Source organism: Vidua macroura, chromosome 5 (assembly GCF_024509145.1).
Source record: "Vidua macroura isolate BioBank_ID:100142 chromosome 5, ASM2450914v1, whole genome shotgun sequence".
NCBI lineage: Eukaryota > Metazoa > Chordata > Aves > Passeriformes > Viduidae > Vidua > Vidua macroura.
The window spans coordinates 6,720,976-6,733,148 of NC_071575.1; the positions used below are offsets into that span (position 1 = coordinate 6,720,976).

A 12,173-nucleotide genomic window follows, 5' to 3' on the forward strand; every position below is an offset into this window, starting at 1 on the left:
TGTGTGAACTTGGCAGGGTCTGCTGTATAATATCTGGAGTGGCTCCTGTGGCAAGGGGCTGGCTGGAGTCTTCCAAAGCACATTTGGATCTTGCTTCTGTCTTGAGGTCAGCAAGGGTCTAGGGATTGTGTTAATCGGTAGCAGAGAGAGGAAATTGTATCCTTCTCTATTTTTTTGGCATAAACTGGGAAAATTGTTGTTTCAAATACTGTTTTTCAAATGCTGCTAAGTTTTGACAAGCTTTATTTCCTGCTTCCTCTAGGAGAAACCAAGAAACGGCTTTTGTTTCCTAACTGTGGAAGGCATGTCATTGGACCTTTTGTGTCAGGAGATAGCAAAGGTTAATTTACAAGTTCAAGGAGCAGGAGACCTTTCCACCTGCTCAAACAATTAAAATTCTGCCTTTGTGAGCATTCGGCAAAAAAATAACTGCTTCTTGTTTTTTAATGAATATCCCTCTCTTTTTCCTGGGGATCTGTGGCCAAAAGGACAACCATATGCATGAGAGGCTGCAGTGCATCAGTGTATGTTTGGTTTGACAGCCCAGTCAAACCTTACTTCCTGTAGACCCTCAGAAATGTCTGGGTGAAAATGGAAAACAATCTCTCATCTCTTTTGTTAGATTGCCCAGCATTTTCTTTAAATTGGAATACCTGAAAACAGAGGCCATAGCTAGTTGTAACTAGCTTGAACACTGAGGTTTTTTTTTTCTTTTTGGTTAGGAAATTATAATATCATGTAGGTTTATGCTTCTGTGTTGATTTCTTAAGAAAGAATTTCAGTGGCTTTTCTAAAGCATTATTTTCAGGGTTTATGAATGCCATCTACAAAATCTCGTTATAGTTTTATACTTCATTTGTGATACTGAGCCAGAGACAAAGCATTGCCTTTTGATCTCTTCATCACAGCTTTTCTTCATTCCAAAAGTGGAATGTTTGCATTTGTCCCTTATTTTAGAAATGGATTCCAAGAAAAGGGAAGGTCTGGTGATGATTTTATTTCTCCTGCTGGATAAGGTCTGAGTAGGGGAGTAAAACCAGCTCCAAAGTGGAAATCCTCACATTGCCATTCTGGTTACAGATGGCTTTTGCTTGATTAGTATCCTGCCTGATGTCCTAGGATAAATACAGACAATTGCATTAAAGTGCTATCACCAGAACAGCATCTTCATCTTGACAGAACCAATATAGAGTATACTGGGCAAAATATTTGTATGCCTTACAACATAAAAGTCCCAGTAGAGCTTTTCCTGGTGTGTATAGTAGACTTACACATGGAATTTTACACATTGGTTTCTCCCACTTGTCAGCTGAATCTTTTAGCATCCCTGACAAGTGAGCTGCAGAAGCTGCAGTAACTTATTCACAATGACCCCTGTTCCTGCACAGGTTCCTGCTGTGTGAGAAGTGATGCCATATTGAGGTGTCCCTGTCACAGGTCATTGTATTCCAGTTGCTGCACAGAGACCCCTGTCTAGGTTTGATGCTGGTTGTCTGGACTGTGGAATTCAGTAGCTGAGGTCCAAGCACCTGTGGAGTTGTGCTCATCCTCCACCGTCCCTGAGGTGCAAGGGATGAGGATGGAGGGTCAGGGTGGGGACAGTTACAGAGGCACAGCTGGGGCCACTGGTGCTTGCTCATCAAGCATTTTCAGCACATCTGGGTTGTTTAGTCATTTACTAGACACACTGATGCCTTGCAGAAGAGTGAAATAAAAAAAGGCTTCATTTTCAGTGTAAGAAATCTTGATTGGATTTTGTCCAGTGTACATAGCAATGTTTAAAGCAGGTGGTTCAGAGCCAGCTGTGCCTACCTGAAATGGGAAACTGCAGCTCTGTTGGGAACCCTTTGGCTTCTGAACCCAAAACAAGGGTAAAAAGTAAAAGATTCAGTGTGTGAGGGTGTTAACAGTTCCCTGCTCAATTCACCTCCATGCCTCACATAGCTGCTCTTAGTATGTGCAAGAGCAGTGTAGAGGCAAACAAGAGGCTGCAGATTTGCACAGAAAATGGTGTTGACTGCACTGAATATTAACATAAGACATTATTGTAAAGCAGCTCTGAAAATTACATTCAACTAATCTACTCAATAACTAATATACTTATTTACAGAGAAAAACTATTGTAAAAGAATACAGTTCTCAGCTAGCTAAAACATGTTTTCTCTCATGTTTATCTTTATTGTATCCCCAAAGGATATTTCTTCCTCTCTTTTATGAAGAATTATTTCCATATTTAATTTATATGTACATTTTTTTTGCTTTTCCTGGAGGACCGAAAATATTTTCTGATTTTTGCAGTTGGTTGAGAAACTTGTCATTAAAACCTTCCTGTCATACTTTTAGTCCCCTTATTTGAACATCCATCTTCTGTGTCTTTCAATACTGCTGTGTGCTTCTGGATTGCAGTTTTACTCCCTTTGTGAACTTGCCTCAGAAGGAGTCTCCGTTCAGCTACCTGGAGGGTCACTTGATTCAATTGTCTTTTTGTAAACTCCTGAACATTTCTTCTCAAGTCAAGAGCTATTTTCAGTAACCAAACATACTTATTGTGCTTAGTTTTTCTGAACTACTCCAGTGCCTTGTATTTATTGGTTACAGGAGTGCCAGTCCTGTTAGTGCTGGAGCAGGCTGTGTTTCACAGGGTCCACTGCAGAGCTGATGAGCTCCACAGGGGCTGCTGCAAGCTCTGAAGTTTGGCAGCTCCCTGTAGAGCTCAGAAGTTCTTAGGGCCTGAACAAAGCATAATTGTAGAGCTGGGGCCTTCACTGTGAAGGACCTCACCAAATAATTAGCTGCCCTAATTAAGCAGCTGAGTAACATTCAGGAAAGTGAATGTTTGTGGATCACAAAGTTGCAAAGCTGATGGGTGCTGGCAATAAATTTCTCTCCTTCTCTGCTTACTGTTGGAAATCACTGCTAAATTATAGCATGTAGTCTTGGCATTGGTAGTCTGTGAGCTTCCATCTCTGGATGGGGGATATTCTGCCATCAGAGTGCCTAGACTTTATGGGCTTTTTGGAAAAAAGCTCTGTTACTTATTAGATTTGTTCATCATGCAGAATGAACTGTGACGTGCTGTTTCATCCTTTTTGTTTTGCTGGGTTTTTGTTTTCCTATGGCAAAACCTTTTATTTGAGGCAAATCAAAATTGTGAAGTTACAACTACACAGTGCAAAGTGATTTCTGAGGCCTTTCAGAAGGAAGTTTTATTGCCTGGATTCACCTTATGCACCAGAATGCAAAAACTAAAAAATGCTAGATTTAAAGAGGCATAGAAAACAGTTTGTAGGGAAGAACTATCAAAACTCTTTCTCTATTTGTTCCTAATTTTTAATGATGGGATAAACTTTAAGATAAACCAACATTTTCAGCCACCATCATACGACTTTTTTATTTAAGTCTAAGAACCTTCCTATCTTCTCTAAGTGTGTATCAAATACTTGATGTTCCTCAACTCTTTGGAGGGAGGCATGACTCTGTAATACTGAAAGTTACAAGCACATATAAAAAGAAATACACTTTGTTGTTGTTGTTTTTCTTCTTATTTTAGATTTTATTTAGATTTACAGACTCTGCTGGTAAAATGAAAATCTAGATTCCTGGATTTTAATTGTATTGCAAGGTATAATTAGATGATTTAGCACAAAACTCTACTTTTCTCTTAATACTTTGCTCTATCCCATGGGCTTGGGTGGTGACTTTTTAAAATTTAAAAATTTTTTTAAATTTTTTTTTCATTTACATAACTAAATGTGTTTGAAGAGGTTGGGGAAGAGGGAGAATTGCCCTTAGCTTGTCTGCATGGCTGTCATCAGCTGGAGCATGGCTGGTTCCAGAGAGTTTTAATGGAGACCTTAAAACCCACAGGCTTTCAAGCAAGGTGGAGGAAAACAAACGTGATAGTGAAAAAACCCAAACTGTTGAAGAAAGTTCACAGAGGTCACTGGAGCTGATTGGAAATACTACTGAATCTTAAAGCCAGTTCTGTGTGTGTGTGTGTTCCTCTTGACAAATGAAATAGGGCTGTTTTTGTGATGTCTGGAAAGCCTTTACTTTCTTACCAAACTACCTTTACCTGTTTTTGCTTGAGTAATTGCAGCGTGCATGAGAGGTGAGAACGAGACAGGGAAGAATATGAGGCTGCACAGCAATTAATGAGCTGTTTCAGCCCAAAAACATCAGTCCAGCAGGCTGGTCAGAGCCTTGGAACCTATTAACCTTGATTTGTAAGTCTAAGACTTGACAGCTAGGGCAAAGCAGGGCTGTCTTAAAGAAGTTAAAAGTAAATCTCTCTTTTTCTCATTTCTTTCTCACGTGCTCACTGGTGAAATGCTGCCTGACTTTTTTTTAACATTTCTTTTTTGTGTGTGATTTCTTACTGCATAGCTTGACCGGGTGCCTTGCTACTGTGCTACCTATCTGAAAATTATTTGGGGTTTGTCCTTCTTCCTGATGAAAAACCAGTTTATTTGAGGCACTTGTTTATGCCTTCAGAAATCTCACGTGTTCTCTTCAGATATTTTTGTGCTCTGTGTTAAGATAAACGTGTTGCTCCATGAAGAATGACTCACTTGGGATCAAATAGGACAATATTTGTGTTAATCAGCTGCATTTCTGTCCACAGATTTTGCTGCACATTAAAACAAACATGCTGTAGACATGAATTAATTAAGGGGGAAGATATGACATGGAATTTCCTGACTCTTTAAAATAATAAGAATAAGAATAAATCTTTGCCAAGAATAACTTCATCTGCAAGTGTTTCTTAAACGTGTTGTGCATTTGTTTTTCTTTAGAGGATGGGTGGCCTCTTCACATGTGGCTACCATATACTGACCTGTTGTGGTTGTGTGATGATCTGAGTTTGATTAAAGGCTTCAGGTTTTTCCTAATCTGGATTGTTTTGACTGACCTAGGCTATGGAGCACAGATACAAGCAGGTAATGCTGGCAGGCAGAAGTCATGAGGTTATGAGAAGCAATTTAGGACAGTAGTCCGTTCCAGCTGCAGCAACAAAACAGAGCAAGCACCATGGACACACTTTGGCTGATCTGTTTATATTCTATGTTACTTCAGTTTAGTTACTTCAGTCAACAACCCACAGAAGTAAATCCATTTTCTACCACCTGCAGAAAAAGCCCAAATATTCTTACCCCCTGCTAGTCTCCAGCCAAAATAAAGTGGTTTCCCTTGCTTTGCCTCAATCTTAAATGCAACTGAGTAGCTTCCCTCTCCCCACTACTTGTTAAATAATGTTTAAAAATTGATGCATGTTACATGTTTTAAAACTTGCTTGTCCAGACTTAAAAGATTTCACTGAGTATTTTTCTCAGTTACTGGATGCAAGCTGTGCTTCTAAATGTGTTGACTTTCTTGCTTGTCTTGAATTTCTCTGGAAATAAAAGGACATTAATTGATCTTCCATCAAAACCATTTCACTGCACCACATGCAACTATGTCTGCTATAAGTCTGCACACCTTCTTCTGTGCCCACCTAAATTCTGACACATTAGAGAAGCTGTTGTACTTTTATGACAATTTGTAGTATCTGCCTTTGCTGTTTAATGATGAATTTTGAGATGGTTGTCGAGATCTGTTGGATATCTCCAACTTTCTCAGCTGACCCAAGGAAAGAAAGAAACATACGGAAATATAACCTGATTTAGCACTGTGGGTTTGTCTGAAGTTGTTTTTCTTCAGCTTTTGGAAGGTAACTTTGCTTTGTTTCACAGGGTATGTGCCCCTTACCTGTAGACCAGAGCTCCACAGACATTGTCTCTGCAGAACGGAGAGTGCCTTTGTCTTTACTGAAAGTTGCAGATTTATACATGATTTCTTTCTTTTTTTGTCTTTTTTCAAATAATTGTAGGTTCATGTACTGGACAGACTGGGGAGAAGCGCCAAAGATAGAACGAGCTGGGATGGATGGTTCAAGCCGCTCCATTATCGTTAACACAGACATATATTGGCCAAACGGACTGACGCTGGATTATGAGGAACAGAAGCTCTATTGGGCAGATGCTAAACTGAATTTCATCCACAAATCAAATCTGGATGGAAGTCATAGGTAAAAAGTTTTTTGTTTATGGGTGTGATGTGGGGATTTTCTTAGAAGATGCTGCCTAAGCAATATCGTAATCTCTGTTGCAGCGAATTGTCACATTAGCACTCGCAAAATTTTAAGCAACCCAGTGCTGTCAGAAACTTTTCTCCTTCACCATCCTCACCTTTCCAGCACTGTGAAGTGGAATGTATCCTTCTCTTCAGGGTAATCTGTAACTCTCCCAAAGACTTTCCTCAGAATCAGTTCCATTAAAAAAATCCTCAAATCCTGCTCTTAATAGTGTAAGACTATATAGCAAGATTGTCTCTTTTCAGTAGGCCTCCTGTGCAGTCTTGCTGTGGTATTCAGAAATGCAGAAGATAATATGACAAAATGTATCATCCTATATTAATATTTCAGTATTATTAAACTTAGGGGCTGGGAAATTAGTGAAAAACAGTCCTTAAAGGACAACTAAGTTAAAATGACATAGCTCTCTATGACTAACTAAAAATCTGTTTTCCTTGGACAGATTTAAAGCAATGAAGTGATTATTTTTGGTCCAATCACGGCTACTTCTTAATTAAGGGTGTAACTGGTACTTTGTGTATATATGTTTATCTCTAATTTGGGCCATGACTCTCTTTGTTAGATGAGTTTGACAAGTACTGCTTGCACACACAAATAAATCACAGCTTGTGCCCAAGGTGTCATATGGAGAGATTATTTTTTTGTGGAGTTGTTCTTTGCAAATTTTTGTGATGTTTCAGCTAATTTAGATAGGCATGAAATATCCTTTCTTATGCTCTTTGTTCTGACATCTTAGGGACTTGCCCACCTTTCACCACAAATGTTAATTTGACATAAAGAAATTAATTCTATTGATAAGATCATTCTTTTGTGTGGACTGGTAAGTAGGACCACAGGCAACATGCATGAAACATGCCCACTGTCTTCTTGTGATATTTATTTTGAAATCCACAATGTCTTTGTAGTGCTGGTTTTCTCCTAAGTTCTGCCTTTTAAGTGATCACAAGTTCATGCAGTACGTTTGTAATGGTGTTGGTTCATGGAAAGTACCTGGAGTTGAATGCAGTTTTAAATTTGTGTCTTTGGATATAAGTATTATGACTAGCTTGGTTAATTCAAAACATCATGGATATCTATTTTGAAGTAGTCCTTCATTTGCTGTTTGTGTCACAAGAAACAAAACTTAGTACCAAAAAGAGAGAAATATTTCATAGAGATTCTTTCCAAAAAGAAGACTGTCACATAAGTTTTCAAGTAATGGAGAGCAAAGGATAGAAATCAGCATGTACATTAGAAATTTGACTATTTTTAATTTTATCTGGTGTCTCCAGCCTTTCTTGTTCCAGAGCTACTTCAGTGTTTTCTGCTGGCAGTTCTGCTTTTTCAATCTTGTTTTGCTACTGACTTCTTTGCAGTTTCTCTCTTGCTGCTGATCTGTTGCACAGTGATGTAAATATACTTGTGTTTAGTGTTCTGTTTTTATTTTCATGGTGTTTATTCCCTGGTCTGCTGTTGGTTAACCTGTAGGATGAGGCTTAGGAAGTGCTGAATTTTCTTGGTGCAAGGGGCTGACCAGCCTTGTCTGTGTGTACACAGCTGTGTCCAACAGCTGCTCATGGCATAGAATTGAAATCACCTGAGTCCCAGCAGTTACCTCATTCCACAGTAAATTCTCTGGAATTATTTAAGTCTGTAATAAAGACCTATATAGACAAATAATTTAGATTTTTAGATCTACTAATTCTTACACAGCCATAAAAAACAACGGAGTCAAATGCTTTAGGTTAAGTTTCTTTTTCAAATTAATACATTTCAGTATCAGGAATATGTCGTGGCAGTATGCTAATATATTACTATTTGAGGGGCAGAAAGGGAAGTCATTCCTAGAAAGGAAAGAACATTGGACTTCCCTTAAGCACTCAGAGGCACAAACCAATTCTAACAGCACCTGTTTTTCCCTAGGCATGTGGGAAAGTTCTGAAGATTCAAAAAGCAGTCAACATCTGTATCTAGGCATTTTGGTTTCATTTTTTATTCTTTGCAATTACATCATAAGGGGTAAAAAAAAAAAAAAGAACTGCAGAAGTTAGACTGTTCTACAGTGGGATTTTATGGGGTGTTTTTTTTTTCTGCTGTGACCACTTAGCCTCTGCCTGTATTAAGAAAAAAGATCTTCTGGGGCTGTCCAAAGAGTTGTTTTTCGGTTTTTTTTTGTGTAGATACTGTCTTTTGGCTATCCAACAAATTCAGCTTTTTCAATGTGGTATTTTATTTTAAAGCTGTAATTCTTATTTTATCTTTTAATTATTTTGTTCATCTTTTCCAGTAGCTGATTCACTAATACTAGAAAAGAAAACACAACTTCTAATTCTGCAGCTGAAGCAAAAGTCTTTTAGATATTCCTTTTCAGTGGAAAAAATCACCCCACCGAACCACCCAAAACCCACAAAGCATTTAGCCTTTTTTCCTAGCCATCTCCAACCCCTTAAAAAAAAGCAACCAACAAATCACCCCACTGTGCCTGGCTCTCGGCGGCCGCGGGACGGAGGTTGGCCGCTCGCTGTCCCGCTGGTGGCCGCAGGACAGACACGGAGCGGCCGCCCCAAGTCTCTGCGGGACTGTCGCGGGTGGCCGTGATCGCTGCGGCGTGGCCAGCGCAGCAGGGGCACAGGGCACGGGGAAACCGAGGCGCGGGAATAAGGGAAGGACACTTGTCTGAGTCTCCAAGGATTTAATCTCCAAGTGGGGCAGAGCAAGTGACAAATCTGAGCCTGAAGGGGCTACTTTTAAAGGGTGGGGGGAACACGGGGAGGACACAACCTTTGACCAGCAGGAGGGCCTCAGGGGAGGGGTGCAGGGTAAGGCTCCCCAAAAGAAGCCAACACGGGGAGGGAGCAAACCCTACAACCCAATTCTGCTCCGAGGAAGGGGTGAAAGGCAGGGAACACTCCAGAACCAAAGGAGTGTGTTATCTTTGACAGGGGTAAGACAAGGGAACAAGGGAGATGTACAGGGAGACTGACAAGTGAATTGACATCCATTTTGGCAGGGAAAACTGTAGTGAACAACTCAGGGCTGAACCATTAGGGAAGCCAAATGGGGTACATAGAACGAATGATTATAACTTATAACAAGGAATATCAAAACATACTACAGAAGAACCAACTGTAAAATAACAGACTACCATACCCCACCTACAGTTATCCACCACCACTTCTCAAGAAGTTATCAGTTAGGTTTTTTTTCCTTAAGAATTAAGTGTGGGGGAGAATAAGATCGTTATCAAGTACCTAATCTAACTTAAACCAGACTCTTTGGTTTGTTTAGAAACTGCCAGTTCTGGTGATTTGTTTTTTGTTGATATTTAGACTACTTTTCTAAATTGCTGATTTATGTTTATACTTGGTTAGTTTGAGGTTTTTTGTTTCTAAGTTTCTCTTGATCAGAACAGATTCCTTTATCCTTCCAAAGTGTTACTAGCTTTTCTGATGCCTTATCTAATGCCAGCATATCTGGGAAAATATATGCTTCTGGAAGTTGGCCCTATTGAAATGAAAAAGGCAAATGGGTTACTGAAAGACATATATCTTCATAAAAATTGTGTCTTCTAAATCTGGATAGTTTTGGTAACCTAGAAAAGAAAGCAGATGAGTAAGGATTTAATCTGTCAAGTTTTTTACCGTTGCATGGCAGGAGGTGGGAAAGAGTCTGTAGCAGATAAGCAATTGTAAAAGCTTCATGCATAAGTTTTAATTGCTTTGGGAGAAATACTTGGTAGGAACTAACATCCTTCTCTCAAAAAAAAAATTTCAAACAGTTCAGAGAAAACTGATTTTGTGGTTTTGGAAAATGAAAAAATGCAGTGTAAATAGGAAAATATTTTAATTGGTGTCACTGACAGCATTAAAGTATTGAAATTCAGACCTCAGAGATTGAAAATTTGGAAGAGGTTCTCTCTAGAAATTCGTGATGTATCTCTAAATCTCTAAGAAATCCAAACCAAAGATTTATATCTCAGAGAAGTACATTGATCTGAATCATGGAATATCCTGAGTTGGAAGGGACCCACAAGGATCATTGAGTCCAACCCCTGGCCCTGCACAGACACCCCAACAATCCCACCCCGTGCATCCCTGAGAGCGTTGTCCCAACGCTCCTGGAGCTCCGGCAGCCTTGGGGCCGTGACCATTCCCTGGGGAGCCTGGGCAGTGCCCGGCACCTCTGGGGGAAGAACCTTTTCTGATATCCAACCTAACCCTTCCCTGACCCAGCTCCAGCCGTTCCCTGGGTCCTGTCCCTGGTCCCAGAGAGCAGAGCTCAGTGCCTGCCCCTCCTGCTCCCCTCAGGAGAAGCTGTGACTGCGCTCTCTGCCCTCAGTCTCCTCCAGCTGAACAGACCAAGTGCCCTCAGCTGCTCCTCACACGGCTTCCCCTCAAGGCCCTTCACCATCCTCATGCCCTCCTTTGCACACTCTCTAATGGCTTTATGTCTTTCTTACATTGTGGCATCCAAAACTTCACACAATATTTGAGGTGAGGCTGCCCCAGAGCAGAGCAGGACAATCCCTCTCTGGCCCAGCTGTGCCTGATGCCCCCAGGACAGGGATGTCCCTCCTGGCTGCAGGACACTGCAGCCTCATGTCCAACTGGGACATTGACCAGGACCCCCAGGTCCCTTTCCCTGGCACTGCTTTCCAGCCTCTCATTCCCAGTCTGTCCGTGCATCCAGGGCTGCCCCATCCCAGGTGCATGATGGCCGTGAATCCTTTACTTGTTTGCAGGGGTCTGGAAAGTGGAAAGTGGAAGAGTACAATAGGCTGGTGGCAGGATTATGTAGAGAGAGAAACAAATTATAAGCCTTAATTATTGTGATTTGGTGGAGTTTTTGTCACCTTTTCCAGTAGGACTGGAGTCACAGTGAGCCACTAAAGCAGTGTATAGCATGACAGCTCTGGCAGTAGTACTCAGTTAAATATGTAGTAGAGTCATAAATTCCTGAGAAAACCTCTCTAGCAAATTTTACAGGGATGATTATGGTTCATTACCTGCTAGCCCTGGGATTTACTAGCCCTAGCTGCTCCAGTGTTGGGCTCATTAGAATAAAGACAAGAGCAAAGAACTTGATGACTAATGCCATTGATTTGCCAGTGAGAGGAAGGAATGAACAGTTTTTCATGTCAGAATGCAATAATCACAGAAATAAATTGATACATAGAAGATGCGGTTTTGTGGTTTTTGTGGTTTTTTTTTTTTTTTCAGCTCTTGCCCTGCTCTTATCAGAGGGAACAGTTGCTTTTTGTGGGACTAATTAAACAAAACTGAAATGCAGACAGCTCTCCTGTGAGTAGAGTCCCCAAGATAGGTTGGCCTGCTAAAGCAGTTCTTGAATTAATTTCCCCTTCCTGTACCCTGCAGCAGCAGTTCTAATTAATAAGTTAACACGTTACTGGCTGAAGGGAAGTGCACTTACAAGGTCCCCCAGGAAGTCTTTGTGCTAATGAGATGGTTTTTGAGGCCACTGTAAGAAAACATACTTTCAGCAACTGTCAGAAAGCTGGGAAGCTCTTGCAAGAGGTGAATGTCTTAAGTTTGCACTTGAGCATTGATTTTCCTAGCTCCTCTTTTCAAGCATCAGCTCATGTCTGTCTGCCAGATGATTAGTTGCAGATGTGTTGAAACACTAAAAATACTGTATCCCTGCATTTAGAAGAGGATTTTTTCCTTATTTGCCTATAATTTGTACAGTACATGACATTATGTACAAGGTATAAAATCTCAGGTTCTGTTTATACCTTTCTGTATATTTCTGTGTGATAAAATTGCTTAACACATTCAAGCAATGAAGAAGAACCAGTCAGTGGTGAGAAGCCTGTTTCAATACCTCACCATCACAGTCCAGTGCAGAAGCCAAATAATGCCCTAATTAAAACTGCTAGAGAATCCTGCATAAACAGAATTAATTAGATTATTTGGACATAGAGCTAGGTTAAATTTCTTGGTTCTTCCCCAAGGTACTTCTGAAAACAAAAGTGCTGGAGAAGTGGAACTTCAAAACATCTGTTTACCTGAAAAATGACCCACAGAATGACTTCATTTCTTAA

The 12,173-nt window shown here is 40.4% G+C and overlaps 1 protein-coding gene across 2 annotated transcripts in view; it reads left to right on the forward strand.

Moving 5' to 3' along the window:
- The window catches only part of LRP6 (LDL receptor related protein 6), a 116,344-nt gene that overhangs the window by 44,911 nt on the left and 59,260 nt on the right, over window positions 1-12,173 (forward strand). For both annotated transcript variants that reach the window (XM_053977922.1, XM_053977923.1), the window contains one exon: window positions 5,870-6,067. In XM_053977922.1, coding sequence (XP_053833897.1) covers window positions 5,870-6,067 — 198 coding nt within the window. The remainder of the gene's footprint in view (window positions 1-5,869; window positions 6,068-12,173) is intronic.